Source organism: Myotis myotis, unplaced genomic scaffold (genome assembly GCF_014108235.1).
Source record: "Myotis myotis isolate mMyoMyo1 unplaced genomic scaffold, mMyoMyo1.p scaffold_m19_p_11, whole genome shotgun sequence".
Classification (NCBI taxonomy): domain Eukaryota; kingdom Metazoa; phylum Chordata; class Mammalia; order Chiroptera; family Vespertilionidae; genus Myotis; species Myotis myotis.
The window spans coordinates 18,366,987-18,392,845 of record NW_023416315.1 but is presented as its reverse complement, the minus strand read 5'-3'; the positions used below and the strand labels follow the sequence as shown (position 1 = coordinate 18,392,845).

The following is a 25,859-nucleotide window of genomic DNA, read 5'->3' as shown; positions in this document are numbered from 1 at the left end:
GAAGGAAACCGCTCCTTTCCTGTTAGCAAGGGAAGAACCCCTGCCCTAAGTGGGAACAAAAATTTCTACAGAGTAAAACATAGGGTCACGTTCCCATGAGGTTACTATTGGACCAGGGCCCCCCTTGCAGAGGCTGGGGGCCCCCAATCACCAATCAAGGGTGATTCAGATGTGTATTCAGTTTTAATTCAAGGGTTTGTTGTATTTTTACATAGGGTACCTTCATTTGACGGGAGGAAAAAAAAAGCAATAAAGTCATTTATCACCAAAAGTTTATAAGGGATAACCCAGGGTGCATTTGAACTATTTCCCAGTTTAGGAGCCATATCTGTCTCTCCACCACCAGGCCTTAGCCCAAGGCCGGGTTCGGGGGGCGGGGCGGGAGGCTGTAATGCAGGAGAGGAGGCAAGCCAGAGGGCCAGCTTTTCTCACTTGGGGAATTCTAGGAAGAAGGGAACTGGGGCAGAAGATGGGCAGGGGTGTGTCCTCTCTCTCTTGAGGGACACCTCCCCACCCACAAACCAGAGGGTCTACATCCCAGTAAACTCAGTGGCCAGGAGAGTTAGGCAGAAGGAGTCTGGGTTTAGCTTTCTCAAGTTAGCTCTCAGGTTCTGTGCGGTTTGGATGCGCCTCGGATGCTCCCACAAGCCCCTGGGGCGGAACCTCAGAAACTACTTGGGATTGGGATTGGGGAGTTGGCCAGTGAGGCTGACAAGGAGACCACGTCGCCAAGGGCTGAAGGCTGGACCACCGTATCCAGAACCATGTAACACAGCAGATCTCAGCGGGATCCAAGCATGTGGAGGGGTGGGGTAGGGGATGTCTTCCTTCATTTAGAGAAAACCTCAGGGATTCGCTACACCCCCCAGGCCTCCCCGTGGCCTAGGGCAGACTTCCTGTGCTCATCAGGAAGCCTGGGGTAGGTCCACACTGACTGGGTGGAGAGATTCGGATGGAGGTTCCCAGCCTTCCTCCGCCTGACAGTGCAAAGCTCCCGCTCCTCCCTGTGGGTGAATCACTTCACCTCTGTCACATGCGCTGCTGGGAGTTCTTCCTAGGGGTGGGGGGGCCCCGAAGGTGGGTCCCGTTCCTGTGTATGGAACCCTGGATTCCCTCGTAGCCGGGTGAGATGTGTTTGGCTTGAAGAGGGATGCCCTCCCTAGGGGAAGTGAATTCTGGAGACAGGTCTGCTGGCTGGGAACGAACCGTCTGGACAGAGTTCAACATTTAAGACTATTTCCCTTGGACAATAGAAACAGCAGTGCTGGGGTATGATTTAAAATTATCCCCTTTTATGGTGCAGTTTCTTTAGTTAATCCCAATGCTTCAGCTAAGTCTCTAAAATAAAAGTACAAGCCGCTAAAGAAAACTGTGGCCTGTCCCATGCAAACCCTACCACTAGAGCCTGAGGGGAGATACAGCATCAAACATAAAATATAAACTGAAAGGGAGGACTGGGCCAGGCTATCTAGGCCAGGAGCCTGAAAGCTATGCCCACAGCACGGAGCTGGCCGTGTGGGCCAGCCAAGATCGCCGCACAGTGTTAGCCAGGATCCTCTGAGGAGCCAGGATCCTCTGTGTTAGCCAGGATCCTCTGAATTGTACGTGCAAGAAACTTACCAGGGGGAACACGTATAAGAGAAAACGGGGAAGGAGCTGGTGAGGCGGGGAGAGCTGGGATACAGGTCTAACCCCCAGCGAAGAAGAGAAGGACAGAAAGTTGGATAGAAGTATCTTAGTCCACGGTGCAGTTCTAAGGAAAGTTCAGCAAGGCCATCAGGAAGTCCCTGAGCCAATGTCACCATCAAAGGAGGCCACCAGCCTCCAGAAGCAGCCAGCCTTAGCATCCCTGACTCTCTCAGTCATTGGCAGGGGTGCCCTTGGGAAACACAGCATCAACCATCACAGGGACAATCTCCTTGCCCAGAAGCTGGGGCCATGGGTCAAATACGCTGCCTGGGCTGACAATGCATCCACATGGCCGCCACCAAAATAAACCCCTTCTTTTCCAAAATGAAGGACCAGGTAGAAGGCAAGAAGAATGGCTTTGTTAACTCCTAACAGTGGAAATCTGTCCATAAAAATTTACTTACAACGAGAAGCCCAAATGATTCCCTTACGGGAAGCCAACATGCAAAAGAAACTCCCCTGAGCTTTTAAAATTCATTCTTTCATTGTTCCCTTAGCCCCAGAATTCATCCTTCATTGTTCCCTTAGCCCCAGAATTCATTCTTTCATTGTTCTATTAGCCTCAGAATTCATTCTTTCATTTTTCCATTAGCCCCAGAATTCATTCTTTCATTGTTCCCTTAGCCTCAGAATTCATTCTTTCATTGTTCCATTAGCAAACTTGAGGAAGACTCTACTGATGTGGATTAGCGGAGACTACAGGGGGAAATGTCAACTCCAGGAGGCAGCACTGAGTCTGGGGAGCAGGTGTCCCTGAAGTTCCCATGGGTGACCAATGCACAGTGACAGAGAAAGATGTGTGACCAGACTTCCCATGAGCTAATCGGGAATTTTGACCTATGACTCACCCGGGGTGGGGTCCAAAGCTGCAGGGGACACCACCCCATGCCACACCGTCTCACCAGCCAGATGGCACATTTCCTGAAAGGAATGCAGTCAGAAGCCGCTTCTTGGCAGCAGCCCCTGGTGGAAACATGACTGCCAAAGCCAAAATGAGGATGAGTTCAATGATTTAATTCTGCGTGGAAAACACAATCCATTCAATGGGACCTGACAAGGCCTTAATCTCATCCGCAGCCGAGGGCTCAGTGCAGCTCTGCTTCTGCAATATATTCTCAGTAAGCTATGTATAGAACCAGGAGCGCTTTTGCCAAAGCCCAAATAAGTCCATTCGACGTGGGAAGAGAGGCCCATCGGGCCCCCAATCATTCCCGAGGGAGTGAGCGTGCTCTTCTCCCAAACGCAAAATTACCAAAACCTGGCAATGCAACCTAGGTTGGGAGTCACACAATTCAAGGGAAGTCACCGAGATGGCCGATGCCCTGGCGGCTTCAGAATTCCCACCACCGTCCAGGAGATCAGGCCAGTGGCCAGCCTGCTCCCACTCGCAGCCGGGTCCTCTGCACAACCCAGGCACAGAAGAGGGGGGGTCAGGGCGTGGAGGATCAATCCTCTCCTAAACACGGTTCTGCAAACTGGGAGAGAAGGAATTGGGGGCTGTCCCGCCATTAGCCCACTCACCCCTAGTCACCATCCCCAAGGCCAGTGCTGCTATTTCACTGTCTCCAGTTGTAAAATGGGGAAACTGAGACTCAGAACCATGACTCAGATGACGTAGTTTGGAAGAGTGTTGGCAAACTCACAGCCGTGGTATTCCAAAGCCCATGCCTCTCTACTCAGAGGGGGTCCTCGGGCCATCGCATCCCATGGGAGCTGGTGAGGAATGCAGATTCCCGGGCCGTGAGCCAGACCCAATGAATCTGCGTCTGTGTTTAATAGGATCCTCCCCAAGGACTTGGTGAGACATGAGGTTTGAGAAGCACTGAAGGGGTTCCTATCCAAGAGGGGCAGGTGCATTCAAAACCTAAGTTTAGACTAGAAAAGGGATTTAGTACGACAGAACAGGGTCAGCCTCATATATACACTCCACATCCAGATTAGTAGCCCCAATCACACTACCTTATTTCACCAACAACAAACCCAGAAGCATAAAAGCCAAGGTTAGAGAGAGCGTAGCTTTGGAGCCGGTGGACTGGGTTCAAATTTCCAGCTCCACCACCTGCTGGGTGACTTCGAGTAAGTGGCTTGATCTCTCTGAGACTCGGTTTCCTGACCTGTACACGCTGGATAACATTACTCACCTTGCCTGTGGGGTTTGGGCAGATGAAATAAGCAAATGAATGGACAGCTCCCGGACATAGCAGATGCCCAATAAACACTGGCTTCCCTGGCATCAGTGCCATCTGGACTGGGCTGGAGGCTGGGGAGAGTCGGCTCCCAGCAGCCAGCTCTCCCCTGTCCTCTTGGGTCCTCTAGTGGCCAGTACTGAGCTCCCCGTCACAGATCAGATTGGCTGGGCTTGCCTGTGTTCCCTAAGCTCCAGGTTCACTTTACTTTCTTCTAAGAAAAACCTGAGCCAAACAGCAGGTTCAAAGGGACAGGTCATGAGGAACAAGGAAAACGGGCACCTGCAGTGCAGTTCCCAGGAGTGTCCATTTCCAGGCACCAGAGCCTTTTTATTCAGTTATGGTTCCCACTGTCTTCCTTTCAGAAGTTTCCGATTTTGAAAGCAGTCTTTTCACGCCAGAGGCTTGGTGAGCTTCCAAGCACAGTGCCTGCCCTGGAGCACAAACCCCACGTCTGATCCTGTTTCCTCTGTGGATAGAGGCTTGAGTGGGTGCTGAGCAGGAATACAAACTTAGTCCTTACCGAGCACATCCTGGGTGTCAAATACTCAGCTTGTCTCACATGCACTGTTATCTATTTTAAACAACCCTGACATGTGGGCATCTTTACCCCTATTTCACGGGTGAAAAAACTGAGGTCAAATTAGATATGTGGCCTGCTCAAATGAACATAGCAAAATAGTTTAGATATTAAATACCCCAGGGATCTCCAAGTGCAGCAGCAGAAGCAGCACCCAAAGCTTGTTTGAAAGGTCCATCCTAGGACCCCACCCAGACCTGGAGGTGAGCCAGACAACCTAACAGCCCTCCAGGCAATGGGGATACTACAGAGTAATCAAAACAGAATGGTTAGGGACAGCTGCATTGGAGAATATTCACCCTCTAACATTGCCTTTGAAATCAGCAACCTTCCTTGGAAGAAAGAATGGTTCTAGAATAGCTCACAGCTGTATTAAGGAGTCTAATAAATGAATTACCAACGCCTGTGGATTTAGCAAATGAAGTCCATGGTCATCAGTACATGTTCTGTATTAGAGAGCACTGAGGGAATGCAAAGAGAAGAGGTTACGGTGATGATGGTAATGGAGTTGGGCGAGCAGACAAGATGCTCTTTTCATGAGAGTAACTCTGTAGCTGTTTATGATGAACCTGGTCTTGGATGGAAAGAGTAGCTACAAGAAGACTGTACGTGAAGGGGTTGACTCCACCACACGCTCCGAGAACACACAGACCCAGAACGGCATTCCCCCCACCCCGCCCCCTCCTCCACCACAGGGAACCGCAGGGAATCGCAGGTTTATGGACTGTACTTCTCTCTACTTCAATGGGTTTTATTTTGTTTAAACCCTCACAACGTAGTAACCAAACCCATACTATGAATAATAAAAGCATTTGCCTTGCAATTCTCGTTCCGCCACTGCGTCCGCCACATTCTATAAAGAAATCCAACCCCTATTCATCACTCCTTTTCAGAACTCATCTATAATTCAACCTCCACTAAGAACCTTCACACAATGAAATGGCTTTTACTGAGCGATTACACACATCACCTGGACGCAAAAAGAGCACATTTTTCAAATACATTTCATGGACTCCAAGGGTTGTCTGCACTGTTTCGAGGGGGGGGAAGGGGGGGGCTGGAGGGGGAGGGCACGAGCATTCTATGAGCTTTCTATGTTCTACTAGGCATGTGGAGAATATGAAAGCATTGCCTAATGAAAGAAGTAAAATTAGGGTAACAGGGAGAAAGGATGGGAGGAAGGCAGGCCAGCAAAATCATTAAATCATAACTTCCGATACCAGTACTTCTGTGCATTTCAAATGTGAATTTGAGAGACCCATTTGGAAAAAAGAAATCGTTTTATGCGCTTCATCCATACCCAGACCGGTTCTCACTTAATATGGTGAGAAGGTAAGGGACAGTGTTGTGATGAAAGTGGAGTTCAAACCAGAATGAAAATCCAGGAGGCCTTTGCAGGAAGATGCAAGACTGAAGGAAGAGCAAGAACAGAGCAAACAGTCGCTTGGAAACCACGCGAGATCCTCCCTTCCTTCCAGGAGGCAGCACCTCGCACATCTCTCACAACCAGAAACCTCCCCCAGCAACAGACTCTAAGGGCCCAGGGCTGAATTCATTTCCACTGCGTGCTTTTCCTCCACACACTTATCTCCGTGCGTCATCCTCCTTTGAAGCAAAAGACTCATTAATCCAATTCAAATTGCCAACTTCAGTAAGTCCTTTGCCTCAGCATTCAAATGCCAATACCAATTAAATGCCAACAGCAACTTAACTACTGATATGCTCTTCACCACATTCAGGAAACCCAGCCAGAAGTCCAGCCCGCATGCATTCCAACACTCCCTCCTCAATGCTAATTTACTCAGTGGGAACACAGGAGGTAATCTGCTGGCCACGCTGACGATGCATCCAACTGGGTTGAAATAACTCCACAAGCAAATAAGAAAGAACCAACTGGGGCGCAGTCCGCCAAACCTGAAGGACGTCTTCACCAAGGCTTCCGGGCTATCGAGCTGAGGCAGCTCATCGGCGAGGATCTGCTCCGGGGGGCGGGGGTCGTGGACAATCGTTGGCCGTGGCTTCTCCTTGACATTCCCTGTGAGCCCGTCGATGATGGAGTTCCACAGACAGTTCTGCGACTTGGACCCTGAAACATGAGGGGGGACAAAGGGGTGCAGGTGAAGGACCAACCAATTCCATGCCCTGCCTTGCCCAACGCAGGAGTTCAAAAGCAGAACAGGGACACTTACATATTTCTCACAATCACTACCAACTTCAGAGGGCTCTCAAGGAGACGGGTCAGGCAACTTCTGGAGTAAAAAGTTAATTTTTTCATTTCTATGCAGAAAACAGGCCAACACTCTGACTAGTTTGACTCGTAGCTAGTATAATGGATATTATGTATTCTGTCTTATTTCAGGGGCGATCAACTCCAACTCCTGACAGAGCTGTGGGTGTGTTTGAATATATTTATCCAAGTCGACAAAAGACTACTATTTCAGAGAACAGTAGGGATGTTCAGACGCAGGACTCCCTATGCACTCAGCTTGCCCAAGGCCCGGGTTTCAGGACTCCCTTCCATGGAAACATTCCCCCTCCCCCTGGCCGAAGGGGGCCCCACCTCTAAGAACTAGAACTCAACACAGGCAGGTTTGTTCTTCTGGAAGATCAGGACCCAGGGCAATGACACTGAGTGTTTGCTGCCAGCCCACCCTGCAGACACCTCCGACATTTAGGTGAAGGTGAGAGGCAGACATGAAATGGACATGATGCCACAAAACAGGGCTCGATCTGCCAGGCAAACAAGGTCGATATCAACAGTGATGTTACACTGACATCATGCACCTTTGAGCTGATATGAAGGAAAATGTCACTTTACCTCAGCGGTCTCCCTTCCCAAAACACAGAACCCCCGTGTATTAGGCACGTTTCTAGCGTCTGTGAACGTGATGCTTTAACGTCTGCCATCCATGCACATCCCAGACATGCCCTGTCTGGACAACCCAATTACATGCCTAAGTCACCTTGCCGTAGCCTCCCTCACCTCTCACCTCCTCCGTCCCCGCAATTCTTCAGGAAGACTCCACCTCGCAGGGCCATGCTTTTCAAGCACAAACCAACCAAACCAGAGTCCACAGCCCCAACACCTCCCTTACTGAGCTTCCACCTTCCAGGCCACTGTCCACCAGCTCCAATCACCCAGGGCAGGTACCAGACAACTAGGGGCAGCCCCTATGCTTCAGAGCCACGAAATTATTCAACTAGCCGATGCCAAGCCTGCTCACCCGCCTTGCCTGATCCTTCCTGCAAAAACCACAATAAAGACTCTTGCCCAGAGCTCCCCGCCCCCAGCCTCAGACCCCTCCAACTCCTGAAATGCAAGACAGCTTTTTAAAAGTCCTACACATCTATCTTAATAAAATCTAGTACCATGAACAAAGGTCTGGTGCTACTAAGGCCTTATCGTAAGCTCCCTGCCCATTTCCCTTCTTTCTTTCACTTATTCATCCAACATACACATATTAATTCTCTCATATGCCGGTTCCATTCTGGGCTCTAGAAATAGAAAGATAGATGGGAATGTTTCCCTTGGGAACTAGTCAGCTCATATGCAATCACAACAAACGGGCAATGCACCATAACTGAGGAGCAAACACAGTGCTGTACGGGACACAGCTGGTCTCCCACACTCCACCCCACCAGACGGGGGGGGGGGGGGGGGGGGCCTGGGAAAAGCCACACAGGCCCAGGACGTCCGAAATGGGTCGAAAGCAGGGACAGACCTGCAGCAGACAGGGGAGAGAAAAGAGCATGCAGTGTAAACGCCACGTGCAAGGCTCAGAGGCCGTTTAACAAAGCAGCTTGACAATCAGGGCCGGAGCTAAGTGAGAGGGGCAGTGACCAGAGATGGGGCCAAAGGCTGGGCAGGCCACCTGTCAGGTGCCTTGAATAAAATGCTGATTACTTTAGAACAGTGGTTCTCAACCTTCCTAATGCCGCGACCCTTTAATACAGTTCCTCATGTTGTGGTGACCCCCCAACCATAAAATTATTTTCGTTGCTACTTCATAACTGTAATGTTGCTACTGTTATGAATTGTAATGTAAATACCTGATATGGTCTCAGGCGACCCCTGTGAAAGGGTCATTCAACCCCCAAAGGGGTCACGATCCACAGATTGAGAACCGCCGCTTTAGAATTTCTTCTGTAGGCACAAAAGGACTAAAGATTTCTAAGCAAGGCCATGGTGGCGTGACCACCTCTGGGTTTCAGAAAGGAAGCTGCAAGAGCCATGTTATCTGTAGACAAGATAATGAAGTCTCACATACATGTAAAAAATAAGCTACAAATTCATGTAGAAGCACTTAATAGCTTTTTTTTTAAATCTTTTTCTTTTATACCAAGCAACCTACATGGTTCCTTTCTCCACTTAATAGCTTTTTTACCGTTTTCTCAGTCAGTAAATCAGAATGATCATGTGACCTAAGCTAACTCTTTATTAGGGCTCCCAAATGGACATGTGATAACCTCTTCAAAAGTTGTACCAACAGCTACAAAGATACCCTGGCAAGTTTAAAAGGAGATTGTGGTAGAAGCCATAAATAAGATTCGCTCACCATTCATTCCCAACTTCCATTTCCCTTGTCTTCCTCTTCTAAAGAGGCTAGAAAACAACATACTCAATTTTCCAGCCTCCCTTACTGCTATGGCTAGCGTAGCCACATGTTATAATCTTGGCCAATGAAATGTAGGTGAAAATTCCTGGGGCTAGTGTCTCTTGCTGAATAAAAAGTTAGGTCTCCACAAGAAAAAAAACCCATTTTAGTCCCTTTAAACTTTGCCTTCCTATTTTTCCCCTTTGCCCTTCTTTTTTCTTCCTACTGGAAGGAAGACTCGGTGTTAGAGCACCAGCAGCCATCCTGTGACCATGAGGTGGCAAGCATTACAACAAAAGCCTACATCTTGCATCTGGAAAAGTGAAGAGGTGGGAAAAACCTGGGTCTCTGGCAGCAGAGTTGAACAGATTGCCTGATTTCCAGATTTCTTGATGTCAGACATGTATGTATTTATTACAACCTTAGGTCTCTGTAGCCAAATACATTCCAAAATGTTACATGCATGCTCGTCGCATAATATAAAGGTGTTCCCCATATACAAATGGTACCATCTATAAAGCACTAGGAATTGATATTTTAACAAATCTTCCACTTATCCTGTGAGAGGCATAAATACATTGCATACTTCTCTCGTGTAAAAATGATTAATTTGTTAAATGTGAAAGTTAAAACACATCACAATTTTTATAAGCTATTTTGGCGTTTCTTTGCTTTTTTTGTAATATTCTGGGAAACTCAAAAAAAAAAAATGGAAATAGCCTATGTTTCTCTTGACCTTTCAGAGCCCAAAGAACAATTACTCTCATGGGATGGTCCGTGGTTTGTTTTTTGTTGTGTTTCACTTTGTTTTTAAACTTTAAGTGGGGGGTGGGGAGTCTTCGCTCAAGAAAATGTTGGGAACCAGCAATATAGTTACTCATGTTCCACCTGGGAGATGTGCCTGAGCCTAGCACTGGAGTGATCAGCTAGACGGCAAGTCAGCCAGGAGAAAACACGGGGTCTGGTAAAGTCTGATGATGATGAAGGCACAGAGACAAGGGTGGTGTTAGGAGATAAACAAGTAGAATCCATCAGACTTGGTAACGGATTGGGTGCCGAGGATAAAGAAGGGAGAAGCGTCAAGAGGGGTTAAGGTTGCGTGGGGCAGCCGGGTAGACTGTGATGCCATGAGAAACTGCTGGGGCAGAGCTGCCTGTGGGCCCACAGTTGAACCATGTTCTGAAAAGTTGCATTTCAAGATAGAAAACACAGACAAAGGTCCTCTTCATACAAAAAGGAAGCAGGCAGATGACGCAGACGTGATTCAAACGAGAAAACTGTATGTCAGCAAGCACCTCTATCGTGACTAAGATAAGTTTTCACAGCATGATAAAGTGGAAAAATGGCCATCCTCGCCAAATTCAAATGATAGTAAGAGAACTAAAATAATAATAAATGTTTTAATACCTTATTTTTTTAAGTTAAAAAAAAAAACACAGAAAATGATGAAGGACTTTCAGTAGAAGAAATCTAGAAATGACTGGTAGGTTTCCGTAATACAGACAGGGAGAGAGCCAGCTTCTCCTGAGCATTGAGAAGGGTCTTGGCTCATGTGGGATGGTTTGTGTTATCCCACAGGTATCTGAGGCTCTGTCTATTTCTCCTCGGGATTTTTCCCTAACAATAAATATCTGAAAGAAGGGCTACCAAAGCCGCAGCCCTGGCCTGGAGTGTTTCAGCCAGTTAACTGACTTGATTAAAGCTGTAATTAAGTAGAACTTGGGCTCCAGCCACAGGGTCTCATTATAATAGTTTATAGTGCAGTCCCACCTATAACCTGGCCCTCAGGCACAAACCCCGGAGAGGCCCAGAAGGCTGGTATGACATGGGGCACTGGGAGAATTTTACTGATTTGTTTTAATCTCTTACAGATGGTAAATTATTGGCAACAGTCTGCTTTAGGTGAAGAACACCGCACAACATGGAAAAGACTTAAGAATATTGGCTATGCCTTGGGGGTGAGTTCACTGACACTTGCCAACCATCCACAGAATGGACGAGTTCTGTGCCCCTGGTGCTCTCGCACAGCGAGTGCTGAGCACTTCAGAGCTCAGTGCCGAATATGGAAACCTTTCCCATGCCGTCCCTCTCTCAAGAAGCTCTGGAAAGACAGAAAAAGCAAGACAGCCACTGGCTGGCTCAGACTACAGCCAGTCTTGGGAGAAACAGCCCGTTTTCCCCTACTCCCCATTCCCGTCCCCTCCGTTGTCAAGAAAAATGGGCTAAAAAGTCTGGTGGGTATCCTGTCTAGTCGCTTGTCTTGTTTATCTCCACTTTTTTCATTATCTTGGAGCTATTCTATGGCTCTGTGCATCAGAGAAAGCTGACAGAAATGCAAATGACTCTTGTTTCTAGCAATGTAGGCTGTGTCCCATGGGAAGCAGATCATTATTGCCCTGCTGATACTGATGAGTGTGGCCAGTTTGCAGCCACAAAGCAAATTCACTGCCGCGTTCCTGATGGGCTTGTTCATTTGCCTGCTCATTGAATTCTCCTTCAAACCAGCTGTCAGGTCTTACTGGTTTCTTCATCAATTCATGGGTTCAATAAGGTCTTTGATACATGTTCGCTTTGTATGTGTACGATTTTTTAATTATTCTTTAGCAATATCAAAGTCCTCATCTTGCCCATGACCAACATCTGCTACATCCCCATGAGAAATTCCCCTAGAATTAGCCTAACCTAGTGGCATTGTGCAATGCCCTTCTTTATCCCCAATATTTTTTCTTGCTTTCAGGTCAGCTCTGTTTGAAATCAATATAGCTACTCCTGCTTTGTTTTAAGTAGTGTTAGCATGGGATATTTCTCTCCAGCAATTTACTTTTAACCCATATGAGTCTTTATCTTTAAAGTTGCTTGAGGATAACCACAGGTGGATTTGGTTTTCTGATCCACAGTTTTTGTCTTTTAATTTGTGCATTGAGACCATTAACATTCATAACTACTGATATAATTGGATTAATTTCTACTATATTCATTACTGTCTTCTATTTGTTGCCCACATTTTTTCTTCCTATTTTTGCATCCCACGGTTGCTGTTGTGTTTGCCTTTTGTGGGGTTAGTGAACCATCCTAAATGATTCCACTTTTTCTTAGCATACTGGTTATAATTTTTTTTAGTGTTTTCCCTAGAGTTCACAGTATACACTTACAGCTAATCCAAGGCCACTTTCAAGTAGCACTGCACCACCTCACAGGGAGTGTGACTGCCATCCCTGTGTCACTGCTGTCAGCGGTCTCAGAGGACCTGTGGGTGATGCTCAGAATGATCCTCGGGAGGAAGGAAGAGGGAGCATTTATCTGCAGACTCTGATCCCTCAGACAAGGGTAACCCCACAGGATGTTAATTCCCGAGCCCCCAGATCTACTACGAATGACTGTGGGACAACTGCCACCTCAGCGGAGAAACCCTAGGACAGAAATCAAGAGAAGACAGGAGCCCTAACCGATTTGGCTCAGTGGATAGAGCGTCGGCCTGCGGACTGAAAGGTCCCAGGTTCGATTCCGGTGAAGGGCATGTACCTTGGTTGCGGGCACGTCCCCAGTGGGGGGCGTGCAGAAGGCAGCTGATCGATGTTTCTAACTCTCTATCCCTCTCTCTTCCTCTCTGTAAAAAATCAATAAAATATATAAAAAAAAAAAAAAGAGAAGACAGGATAGCTAGAGCTTCAAAATGGGCCACGAGGATGGGAGGCTGGGCTCAATAGGTACCCAGTGTATAGAGCTCCCCGTGTTTCCGTCCTAGAAAATACAGCCAGCCCCCGTCTGCCCCTCGTTCCTGCAGGAGGGTCCCAGCGGCCCTGGGTGCGGCCCAGCTCACCGGGTGGGAGCCTTTCCGGCTCCTCTGGCTGCGGTCCTCCAGGTGTGGGCAGCATGTGCTCCAGGGACACCGGCGTGATCTGCTCCGACAAAGTGAAAAAGGAAATTTCCCTGCTCTGATTTATTTAAGCTGATTGTGAAAGCATGAGATTCCTCTGACTAAATAGAAGCAAAAACATGGAAACAGAGAGTCACACGGGTCTCTCTCAATAATACCCAAAGCCCGAGAGGGAAGCCTTAGATAAACCACGCCTGGGGGGGGAGGGGGGGGCCAACACTACCGCCGCTAGGAGGTGAGCAGCTCCGTTCAGCCGCCCCCTCGCCCACCCCACTTTCCTCTCTGTTTGACCTGTTCCCGACTCCCACTCAATGTCTAGGACGGTCTCCTTGCCCGCTACCTGCCTCTGCTCCTGCCATCAATCCTGTCCCCGCTCTTCACAAAGACAACTTTTCGTGGCCCCCATGAGCCTCCAGGGTGATTCTAGAGCTTCCAGGGCCATAAACTCCGGCAGCAGCACCCACACCACGGAGCGCATCGAGAGAACCGGTGCCAGCCGCAGATGAGAGACCCGGTGCCAGCCGCAGATGCAGCGAACACGGCTCGGGTCAGCGGCCCTCACCTGTCACCTTGGTTCACCCTAAGTCAACAATCGGAAGGAAGTGTCATGGAAACATCACTGAGCACTGGGACAGTGGCTCTGGGAGATCGAGAACCGAGACCGCAGAGTTAGAGAACAACAGTCGCTTTGTCCCGAGATCCTCACCCTCCTGACCCAGGGCTGGGGCGGTACATCACACTGTACTTCATTTATGAGCAAACAGACATACACATGGTGTAGATCAAGCAGAATGTTCTACTGTGTTGTTGTTTTTTAAATCCTCACCAGAGGATATTTTTGCCATTGATTTCTAGAGAGAGGAAGGGAGGGGAGAGAGAGAGCAACATCAATGAGAGAGACACATTAATTAGGTTGCCTCCCACACATGCCCCGACTGGGGTTGGGAAACCTGCAACTGAGGTATGTGCCCTTGACCGGGAATCGAACCTGCAAACCTGTGACCCTTCAGTCCGTGGGCTGACACTCTAACCACTGAGCAAACCAGCCAGGGCATGGTCTGCATTTTTTTTAATATATTTTATTGATTTTTTTTTTTTTTTTTTACAGAGAGTAAGGGAGAGGGATAGAGAGTTAGAAACATCAATGAGAGAGAAACACTGATCAGCTGCCTCCTGCACACTCCCTACTGGGTATGTGCCCGCAACCAAGGTACATGCCCTTGACCGGAATCGAACCTGGGACCCTTGAGTCCACAGGCCGACGCTCTATCCACTGAGCCAAACCGGTTAGGGCTGATCTGCATATTTTTACAAAACAGACATCCTTTTTCATAAGTAATAAGATACAGCCTATTTGCTACTAGGGAGAACCTTGACTTTGCGTAGTCCTTTTGCATGACAGCAGTTTGCAGCTCAGGCTGCAGAAGAAGATGGATAACACGAGGTGAGCTTGATGGGTTGAGAAAAGACAAGAGAGCAAGAAAAGGAGATGAGAAAAATCTGATTCCAAAATAACTATAGATTCACTGTGAAGTGTGTGTCTGGCGGGGGAGCCTGATAAACTGCCTCACGAGGAGCCCAAGGTGAGATGGGAACCCCACTTAAATCTGACAAGTGCTCCATCAGTGAGGTTCCTGGTTTTTAAAAAAATGAAATAGATGAAGATTATGCCGGCTGAAGGCTGAGAAGGTGGAGTTCTGCAAAGCCAGGAGGAAAGAAGAGACCTCATTCTCCTAAAAGATTAAAAACTAAATTCTCGGGAACTTTGAATGGTTCTCAAAATATCTGTAACATAGGCTTGTAGGGTATCCCCTCCTTTTAGGAGGGTGAGACCCCTAAAATGCCCAGCAGGGAAGAAAACTGGGCCGGGACACAGAGGTCAGGAGGGAACCTAATAAAACCCGGATGAAGAGTTTATGCCACTAAAATAACACAATAATGACAGTAAAGAAAATGAAGTATCAATAAGGTTTTGAATATTTTTAAAGCAGTCGCACAGCCCTGTTCCATTCTTTGTACTATACTAATTCTTGGTTTTAGAAACTTTTCAGAAATTCTGTCTCCTCCAATTTCAAAAAGATTTGGCAACTTAACTCCATTTCAGAAAGACACACCAAGGTTGGGGGAGGGCGTAGTCTCCCTACGGAATGTAAGAATTCAGCTTGCTTTGTGATGACATATTTTAAATTCTCAAATACGTTAGGGTGTGGGGTTTTTCTGAGATGTCCTGTTAGAGCAGTGGTTCTCAATCTTCCTAATGCCGCGACCCTTTAATACAGTTCCTCATGTTGTAGTGACCCCCAATTTCATTGTTACAAATTGAACATAATTAAAGCATAGTGATTAATCACAAAAAAAAAATGTAATTATATATGTGTTTTCGATGGTCTTAGGCAACCTCTGTGAAAGGGTCGATCGACCCCCAAAGGGGTTGCGACCCACAGGTTGAGAACCGCTGTGTTAGAGCAACCTGTTGCTTTTCTACATAACTGGATCCCATTATTCTACCTATAACTCAATAACATCCATTAACATCCGACAGGCCTCCTCTCCTCCCTTCTCATCTTGACTGTTCTTACTTGCTTACGTCTCTAAGGAAAGTTTAGTTAAAATCGCTTTGTCAATTTCTAAAGAGAAATCTCCTTTTTGGATTCATATTGAGATGGTCTTTAACAAAAGGATGATTAATTGTTTAATTTCTTTACCAGAAGAATTTTCGCCTTAGCAACATATCATGCTCTCATCCAGGTATACGACTGGTCCCCTCTGTATGAAACATCTGTTGCATTTATTAACCCAAACACCATTTCCGCCGTACTTAGCCCTCTCACTTGATTCTGAGAACAACTCCTCCCCTGTTACTCATTCCACGTGAGCCAGATGGCTTTCAGCTATGCTACCCGATGGCCCTGTCCTCGGGGATAAAGTTGAGGAGTAGGTATACGACCCCAGCTTGGATAATCACCATTCTTCCCTGGTATTTTTCCTACTGAAACCAAAAGGAAGAGCCCTTTCTTTCCTGTTAGACTGCTGGTGCTGGGAACCACATCCCCCTCCACGAAGGAGCCTGAGCAAATGAAGCTCGCACCCCACGGAGAGCAGGAAAAACAAGGAGTCCTGTGCCCCTGGCTCTGATCCCTCAGGTCCCCAGAGAGACCGCTCTGTGGGTCTGTGAATGGCCACAGATCCTCCCAGCAAACCCCCTTGGAGCTGAAGAGAGTTGGTGTTGGGTTTCTGCCATCTGCCGTATTTTGTTTGGAGTCTTATTTTTTTAATTTTAATGTTTTTATTGATTTGAGAGAGAGAGAAACATCAATTTGTTTTTCTACTTATTTATGCATTCATTGGGTGATTCTTGTATGTGCCCTGATTGGAGATGGAACCGAAAACTTATCATATCAGAACAACACTGTAAGTAATTGAGCTACCTGGCCAGGGCTTAGGGATTTATTTTGGATTTAACCCTCGTTTAACCACCCTGTAATGAAAAAAAAAAAAAAAAATCCATACAGAGCATGTTTTTCCAAAGGCAAGGAGTGTGGATCACTGTAGGTCTCACTCGCTGTTGACTTGGGCTGCCAGATCAATTCAGCAGAGAGAGCCAAGATGGAGACTGCATTTGTGCCCAAACAGCCAGCTATCACAATAAGCCATGCGTAGCCCAAGCCTCCCACGCAAGCAGGAGGAATGGTGCCCACCCTGCTTCCGAGTGAAGCCTTGCATCTGTGTCCCTGATGGATGGCACGGCTCCGACTTAACTTTCAGAGTCTATTTAGAGACTCACCTGGCGCCGTGGCTCACGATGCACGAGGCCACCCGTTCCAAGGGGAAAGGTCTCCATTGCTCTTTGTCACACATCAAAAGAAGGGGCTGTTGAGCGGAGGAGTGGCGCAGACAAGATTAAAGGGGGACTGCTTTCGAGAACTCTGACAACGCTCATTTGGTGACTAATTAACTACTGGGGTCCAACCCCAGCAGGTCCAGGGGTTCCCAAAGGCGTGGACGGAGTCGGCGAAGAAGGAAGGACACGGAGACAGTGTTCAGTTGATCAGCAGCCTAGCCAGGATCTCCAGCCAGGATCTCCAGCCAAGTTCTGGTTAGGATCTCCAGCCAGGTTCTGTGTCCATGTTCTCTTGCTAGGTTCTCCAGGTTCTGTAGCCATGTTCCCTTGCTAGTTTCTCCAGCCAGGTTCTGTCCATGTTCTCCAGCCAGGTTCAGTCACCAGGTTCTAGTCAGGTTTCTCTTGCCAATTTCTATAGTCAGGTTCAGTCCAGGATCTTTTGCCATGTTCTCTCCAGCGAAGTTCTTCTGTCTCTAGGTTCTGAGTAGGTTCTGTATTCTTAGTCCTGTCTTCTGAGTTCTGTCTTCTTACATCTGTATTTATACCAGTTGATTCCAATCCTATCAATCTCTATTCCAAAGGTTAGGGCGTTTCTTATCTCCATTCCAGGGAGATAAGATTATGTAGCTTAAGCATGATTGTTCGTAGTTAAAGTGATTAATTACCCACCTGGCACTTAGTTAAGAGGTTTTATTCCCTCCCTAACTTCAGGGGAAAATCCTTACCTGGGGAAACAACCTTTCTCAGAGACCTTGGTTAAAACACATAGTGCCAAGAAGGTGAGCAAACATATTAAGAACAGTATGCCATATATGCCAGGTCCCTTGAAACAGCAAGCATGGACCGGCTCCCGGCAATTAACAAAGACGCCTGCCCAGTGCGAGTGAACTCTGCCTGACAAACACTGTCAGTGGCCGGTGTGACTTAGGTACTGGAGAGTTCGAAGATAGCATTTCTTTTAAGTTTTCCATAATTTAGACTTTCACTAATTCAGACCGCCCTATACATAAGTGGAAGTTTTTCGATGCTAATATCTGCAAAGTATGCAAAACTCCAAGTCCCACCATCTGCCACACGATTCGTTTGCAAATCGGCCTGGTATCCTTTGAAAAGTTCCAGCGCTGAGTTTCCACCTCATTCTAAAGCCTCGCTGGGAAGGGATCCGGGATAGAGGTGCATGGAGAGCTCTGAGCGCGGGGAAGAAGGCGCCCCGTGCATCCTAGACATGCCGTAATGGTGCACGTGCTGTGAGCAAAAACAAAAGTGCCTGAAAGCAACTGCTTGGAGGTTTGGAGTTTTAATCAAGAGTTCCAGAAAAAGAGAGGCTTGGGGTCATATATGCATCACGGAGAAGAACTCTTTCTGAAGTGGCCCGTACTAACCATGGCTGGTGACAACATCAAGACAACGGGCCCGCTGTGGGTGGTAGGCTCCTCCAGGGAAAGAGCTGGGACTGACTCGGTGTATACTCCGGTGCCCAACGTGCCCTTCAGGGTAAGATGCCCATTTCTGAGGCTGTAGAAACCACATCAGACACCGGAATAAATTTTGTATCAGTCCTTTCTTCCTTCCATGTGCTTCAGCTGTGTCCTGCATGGGTTTTCTTCAGCTTCTCGCCCAAATTGCTTCACATCTTGACTTCCCTTGTGATTGGGCCCTAATAATGAGGGAACCTGGAAACGAGGCGATTCTTCCATAGGTTCCGAGAACTGCAGCTGCGAACATGGGGCTCACAACTTCCGGGTCAGGGGGGGGAGGGGGTGCTCTTAGCTTAATCTGCAAGACGCTGTCCCCTAGAGGGGCACCTATGACGGCCTACAAAACTATATGTGTCACCCCAAGGCCCACAGCACACATGGCAGGAACCATGGCGACACCTTCAGCTACTTGCCTAGACTGGGAAGAGTGTCTTGTTATTCCTAAGAGGGAAATGGCAAGAAAGGGCAAAGAATGGAGGAGTGGAGTAGAGGAGGATCGAGGGGTGGCAGGCCAGGAGTGGGCAAAGTGGTCTTTAAAAAACGTGCTGGTATTGGGATGGATGAAGGGCTGTTGAGAACAGAACAATGAATTTTTTCTCTTCTTTTATCTTTATTGTTGAAAATATTACTTATATCCCCCTTTTTCCCCCTCACTGACCCGTTCTAGCCCATCTCCTGCCCCAGGCTTTCACCACCCTATTGTCTGTGTCCATGGGTTATGCATACAAGTTCTTTGGTTGATCTCCTCCCACCCACCCCTGCCTTCCCTCTGACACTCAACAGTCTGTTCCATGCTTCTATGGCTCTGCATCTATTAGAACCATGAATGTAAATGGTCTGCATGCAATCGCATACTGGGACCTCTCTTAGGGTGGACCCCTAATCTTCAGTCAAGTTCTGCTTTGACCAACAGCCTTTGTTTAGCCCAGAAGAGGAGAAAAAGAAGGGGCTGTGTCCCACATCTGAGCCTGTGTCAGAGCAGATGTGAAGTCAGGCAGAGGCACACGGAGGGAACAGCGGGCGGAGGTAGGAAGTCAGGGCAGGAAGAACACTGGGTCATCCCAGGCGTTCACAGAGCATTGCGGACTGCTCTAACCTTCCAAAAGCTCACGAAAGCGATGTGAGCCTATTTCCCAGATCCCAGTGGGCCAGGAGCCTCCAGCTGATATCTGGGTTACATATCGTCCACAAGCCATAGACGCTACTAAGAGTATCATCAGACAGTCCACTGGTGAACCAGTGGCTAACATACTGGGGACCAAGTAACATAGCAGACACACTCAAACTCGATCATATAAATTAAAAAAGGAGAAAAATAAAGTGGACCGGCTGGTGTGGCTCAGTGGTTGAACATCTACCTATGAATCAGGAGGTCACAGCTCCTGGTCAGGGCACGTACCCAGACTGGAGCTTGATCCCCAGTAGGCGGCATGCAGGAGGCATCATTGATATTTCTCTCTCTCGCCCTCTCCCTTCCTCTCTGAAATCAATAAAAATACATTTTTTTTAATTTTTAAAAAGAAAAGTGTGACTCAGTCCCTAAACACACACACACACACTTACACACACACACACTCACACACACAAACTCCAGTCCTTCCCTATGACCACTACTACCAACACTTTTCCGGGCCAAGGTGAGTTTTTGGCCCTGGATGGGTCCCTGCCCCGAGCTCATGACCCCTGACAGGGATTCCATAGAGAGGACTCGCGTTTTCACGAGGTGGCGAGCTTTGGACTAAATCACCTAGTCAGTCCGAGTCTAACTTGATGGGTTGATATAGCTGCATGGCTGACAACGACTGTGCTGATGAAAGGGATGGAGGAAGGCGTAGGAGAAAGCCGCAGAGCCCCGGTGGTCAGGCGGACACAGCCTGGGTGGCCATAGGCTGGGGAGTTATGTGTTTCTGAAGCACAAACATGTGTCATAACAAAAACTGCGGTTTGAAGATGACGGTGCGTGTTTGGGGGGAGGGGTTGGAGGTGTGGCAAGAAGCTAGTGGGCTGGCCAAGGAGCTTTATAGTAAAACCTGCTGTGGAGGGAGAAAGGCCAGGACCAGGTAGGAGATGCCTTAGGAGGAGAAAGGATTCGATTCAAGAAGTGACGCAGAACAGCGCCAGTTCCAAGAGTGGGGTAGGGAGGCCTTCGGACCATCTTCCCAAGATCACCATCCCCACCCCCAAGCCCCTCCAATAAAAGGAAAACAATAACGGACCGTTCTTTAAGGACAGTTAACATTAGTTCTGTCTTCTCTGGGTGTAGGTACAACGGCCCTGCAGCAGGGCCTCCCGGCTGTGACCGGCCACCCGGGGGAGGCCTCCGGCTGGCCTCATGCACTGTCACACCATCTTGCATTGCCCGGGGCGTCACCACGCAATAGGTGCTGGTTCACCCCTCCCAACCCGAGGGTTCACCTCACTGCCCATCTCTCTCCGCCCCCGTCCACTCTGCCAGGGAAGGCGCTCGTTCACCCCCTCAGACACCCAGTGCAAAAATACCGGGGAGCCCTAGCCAGTTTGGCTCAGTGGATAGAGCGCTGCCCTACAGAATGAACGGTCCCAGGTTCGATTCCAGTCAAGGGCACGTACCTCGGTTGCAGGTTCCTCCCACGCCCAGGCCCGGGTCAGGGCTCCTGCACGAGGCAGCCAATCAATGTGTTTCTCTCACATCGACATTTCTCCCTGTCTCTCCCTCTCTCTTCCACTCTCCCTAAAAATCAATGGGAAAATATCCTCAGGCGAGGATTAAAAATAACAAAACAGAAATACCAGTTGACCCCCCTTTGCCTTGTCACGCATCCCCCCAAGTTACTCCTCTACAGCTCCGCAGCAGGGCCATCCGTTTTCAACACCACCTGGAGTTTTACCTCCCAAAGTAAAAGGGCCAAAACTGCCTCCATTTTCTCACTGCTTTTGGCACCATTATTTTCTTCTCAAACACACTCATCTCAGGAGAGAAATTATTCTCCTCTCAGGTAGGGAAGCAATCAAAACTCCAGAATGGACCTGCCCTGCTCACAAGCTTCGGGTCCAATGCCCCACCCCCACCCGGGTCTCTCCCAGGGCTCTGGGCTCTCCTGGCAAAAGCTCAGTCCATTGGCCTGAGTGAGGTTCCTGGAGTAGTTACACATCAAATGCTGGGCTTTGCTGCCACCGTGTGGCCATGGCTGAGCACTACAAGTGGCCTCTGTTCCTTGAAAAGTTATACTGGTTTGGTTGGGGTAGGGGGGGTGTTTGTTTGTTTTTGACATACAATTGACATGTAACATTCTATTGGTTTAGGTGTATGACATAATGATTTGGTATTTGTATACATTTCAAAATAATTCACCATAAGATCACAGTCAGTCCAATTAACAGTTACAATTTTTTCTTGTGGTGAGAACGTTGAAGATCTACTTCTCTTAGCCACTTGGGGATATGTAACACAGTGTAGTTAACTACAGAAACCAGGAAGTACTTACTTTATACCCCATGACTTTTGCTTTGTTTTTAAGATCCCACATTTCAGTGAGCTCACACGGTTTCTGCCTTTTTCTGCCTGACTTCTTCACTCGGCGTGATGAACAGGGGTCGTCCTTGAGTGTTTGCTAAGATTAGAAGTTTCCTTCTCCACGTGTAACCCCCAGCTCACTCCTCAAGAGAGGCAGGCCCACCGGGACTGCAGCCCACCTGCCACGCCCCCTGAGGAAATGATGACTCCAGGTAGGAGGGCAGAGGGGGGCGGTGAGAAGCGAGTGTTTTGTGACACCGTTTCCAACATGTGAGCGCTCAGGCTTCCATTATCATATGCCATTACAGTTCCATAAAAATCATTCCTAGGACTCGACCCCAAAGTGCTGACGCCTCCCAAAAGGCGGCGTTCAGAAGCCCTATACACGGAGAAATTATCCTTTCAACCCCATGCACGGGGTCCCACGAGGGTCCGCACTCAGGACGTGGCTGACCCGATGGGAACAATGCAGGGATCAGTGTGGCTCTCATGCCAGGACCTCAAACAACAGCATCTTTTTCTAAAGAGGGGAAGCTGGGTGTGAACTTCCCATTTGTCAGGCGGGAAAACCGAGGCCCAAGGAGTGTAGGTGGAATTATTTTAAGTGAAACAGCTGGTAGTGGTGGTGCTGGAAATGAAAGCCCATCCAGCCCGGCCGGGGGGCTCAGTGGGTGAGCGTCAACCTCTGAACCAGGAGGTCACGGTCCGATTCCTGGTCAGGGCACATGCCCGGGTTGCAGGCTCGATCCCCAGTAGGGGGTGTGCAGGAGGCAGCTGACCCATGATTCTCTCTCACCATTGATATTCCTACCTCTCTCCCTTTCCCTCCCTCTCTGAAATCAAGATACACATTTTATTCTCTTAAGGCCTGGAAGGAGCCAAGGAATGCAGGGGAGGTTTACTCACGGGAGAAGCGGGAGAAGCGGTTGAGCGGCCCGGCAGCCTTGTCTCCAGCTTCGTTGGCAACTGGGAACAAAGACAACAGAGGCTGCATTAAGAGCAGGCACATGTGTGAACACAACACGCCAGCCGGAATGTGTCTGCGAGTCTTGGTAAGAGAACACAAGCAATGTCATTTCGGCTCCTATGTCCCCAACGCTGCTCCCCGTCTAAGGGAGGTCGAATGTCCGCATGAATTTGACTAGAGCAGTGGTTCTCAACCTTCTGGCCCTTTAAATACAGTTCCTCATGTTGTGACCCAACCATAAAATTATTTTCGTTGCTACGTCATAACTGTAATGTTGCTGCTGTTATGAATCGTCATGTAAATATCTGATATGCAGGATGGTCTTAGGTGACCCCTGTGAAAGGGTCGTTCCACCGCCAAAGGGGTCGCGACCCACAGGTTGAGAACCGCTGGACTAGAGCATCTGAAGGGAGCTGGGGAGGACCCAGAGGACACGGAGCTCACGGAGCCGGGGACCAAGCTGGCCCGTGTCCACTTAGCAAGAGCCAGGCAGCCCCGGCCTCCCAGCCAGCGCCCGTCGGTCCTTCTGCCTCGAGCGCCCTCCCAGCAGGCTGTCCTGACCCTCAACACACAATTGCACCCCAGCCACTCGCCCTGAGCCTGGCTTCCTCGGAGCAGCGGCGAAGCCAAGGCGGGGATGTCAGGAGAAGCAGGGTTGGTTTTTATTCGAAGGACCTTTAGATTTAGACACTAACAAACAGGGGCTTCAAAACGGGCGGCCCAGGAAGCTTCCCGGGAACTGCTGGAGGAAACCCACCCCCCTCGGACGGGCCTCTCCGTAACTAATCCCGTCTACTGCGTCGTCATCACCGTCCCCTGTATTTATAAACACATCTGTGTGACTAACAAGGAGGTCAGTTATCCAGTGGAAACACCAGTGTCTGCACCTTAAATATCACTTTTGATGCCATCAAGGTGATACCCCGGTTACATAGTCAGCACAGGCCTAGACACGTGTGCCCGACCTGAGTGAACGCCCGAAGCAATCGGCTGGAAAACACAGGTGTGGAAGGAAGAAGGCTGGTAATGTAACCGCTACTGCGTGAGGTCGCGGCGGCGGAAGGAAGAAGTGACTCCTTCATAAACACATCCCAGCATTTGGCAAAGATGGAAGGAGTCTATAAACTCCTTCCACCCTCTCACAGAGGTAGACATCTTTACGTTGACTACATGTGCCCGGTCTTTTAAAATTAAGGGATCCGATCTCGGTCTAGGTCTGTGCTTCTGTTATTTGCACTGCCCGGTCCCCCCTCCCTCCGTACCTTAAAAGCCAGGCGTTACACACAATGACCAGCAGGGGGCGGTGACGCTGCATCCCGCTCCCATGATCTCGCAGCCCAGCCATTCCCAACACAGAGGGAAAGACAGACAGACAGACAGATGGACAGTGAGAAAGAGGGAGATGGGAGGAACCAGCCCAGGTAGGTACAGATATGTGTTTCCCTGGTCCGGAGCCCCAAGTCTAAAGGAGGAAAGAAGCAAAAGATTTTTTTCCCAAAAAATATTTGCCGCAGAAATAGACGGGCTACTTGTTTAGCAGGACTGCACAGGCCACCGCAGAACACGGGCACCCCCTGCAGCGTCCACCTCGGAGAGACGCTGTCCCTGGGGAGGAAAGAGGTGCGGTGACGCCTCTGTCACTGTCCCGAACGTGGCAACGGCTGCTGCGCGCCTCTCCCCACTGCCCCCTCCGAGGATGGCACTTGCTGACCCAGATCCGAGTCACGCCAGGAGAGGCTGGACCTGAGATCTAGGCCAGGGAGGGCCTGGAGCGCTGTCCCCGCCCAGGAGGCAGGTGAGCCCTGCCACCAGCTTTACTTTCCTACACCAGGCCCAGCGCCACAGGCCCCAGTCAAGTGATGTCCAACCCCCACAAGATTCAACCCAGCTACCTGGCCCCACCTCTTCTCAGCTCGCTGTTCCCCAGAGCAGCCTTGTCACATGTCCCTGCTAGCGCTCCCGCTGCCCCTCCCCAGAACGCCCCTCCCCAGGGTGCCCTCCTGCCTGGCCAACTCCTATCATCCCTGAAGACCCAGGTGGGCCATTGATTTCCCAAAGGCTCCCCCAACTCCCACCGCCCCTCCCCACCTCACAGACCCGTGCCCCGGTGTCTGACTCCCTTCCACACCACGGTTCTCAACCACCAGGGAACCACCAGGGAGGTGGTGAAAACAGGTCGCAGGGTTCGCTTAAATGCAGATTCTGATCCGGTGGGTCGGGTGAGGCCCGAGAACTTGCACTTCTGCCAAGTTCCCTACTGAGGACGCTGGCCTGGGCACCCTGTTTGAGAACAGCACCTCTCGCCCCTCCTCCCCGAAAGGCAAGGACCAAGGACCATAGCTTTTCATCTTTGTATCTCAGCCTTCTGAACAGTAGGTGGCCCGCAGGATAATGCCTTCAGTCAATATTCTGAGACCCGAATGAGGGAGACTGCGTCAATACCATCGGCCACAGACACTCGGCAGATCCAGGCCTCAGGCTGGCCTCCAGGGGCCGGTAAGACGCCCACGTGCGTATGTTTTGTTTGGTCTCGGTTTTTTCATTTTAAACTATCAGTTGTCTACATTGAAAAAGCCAAGAGATTTCAAATACAAATGCAGAGAGTCGGCTTCTCTCTACACCTGGAGAACGGTCCCGCCCACAGGCAGCATCGGGACACCCCCTTATGGGTGGTTCCGCCTCCTGCGTGTTCAGGGGGCAGTTCTTTGCTGACTGCGCTGGGCTTTCTGTGCCCTTGGCCTGGTCTGGAAGGCGAGTGAAAAGCAGGACCTCTCGCAGAATGAACACAAAAGAATGAAACGAAAACTCAGCAGAGACCAGCCCTACACAAAGGGGCGTGGCCGGGCGCCCTAAGCCCTTCCGACCCCGGCCACAGACTGCCCAGACCTGCCCCGCACACTGTGTGTCCTCGCCAGCTTCCGGACCACGGAGGGCCTGCCCCCCACAGGGCTGCTTGTCTTCTACTTGAAAAACGCACAGCGAGCTTCACAGGGAGGCGGACGTCCCCCTGACCAGACTGAGAGCTAGAGCCGGGCAGGAGCGCATGGACACGGTCATGCAGATTGAAGGGAAGTACCGCTGTCACACGGTTGGGCGAGCACTCAGACCCTGGTCTTGTTGATGTGGAATTACATGTCTAGGTCACATGTGCAC

At 49.4% G+C, this 25,859-nt stretch overlaps 1 protein-coding gene across 6 annotated transcripts in view; it reads right to left on the bottom strand.

Moving 5' to 3' along the window:
* PDE1C (phosphodiesterase 1C) overlaps window positions 1-25,859 on the bottom strand; it is a 321,836-nt gene that overhangs the window by 251,556 nt on the left and 44,421 nt on the right. For all 6 annotated transcript variants that reach the window (XM_036327686.1, XM_036327684.1, XM_036327687.1 and 3 more), the window contains exons 2-3: window positions 22,646-22,705; window positions 6,370-6,541 (exon numbers count right to left, since the gene is read on the bottom strand). In XM_036327686.1, coding sequence (XP_036183579.1) covers window positions 6,370-6,541; window positions 22,646-22,705 — 232 coding nt within the window. The remainder of the gene's footprint in view (window positions 1-6,369; window positions 6,542-22,645; window positions 22,706-25,859) is intronic.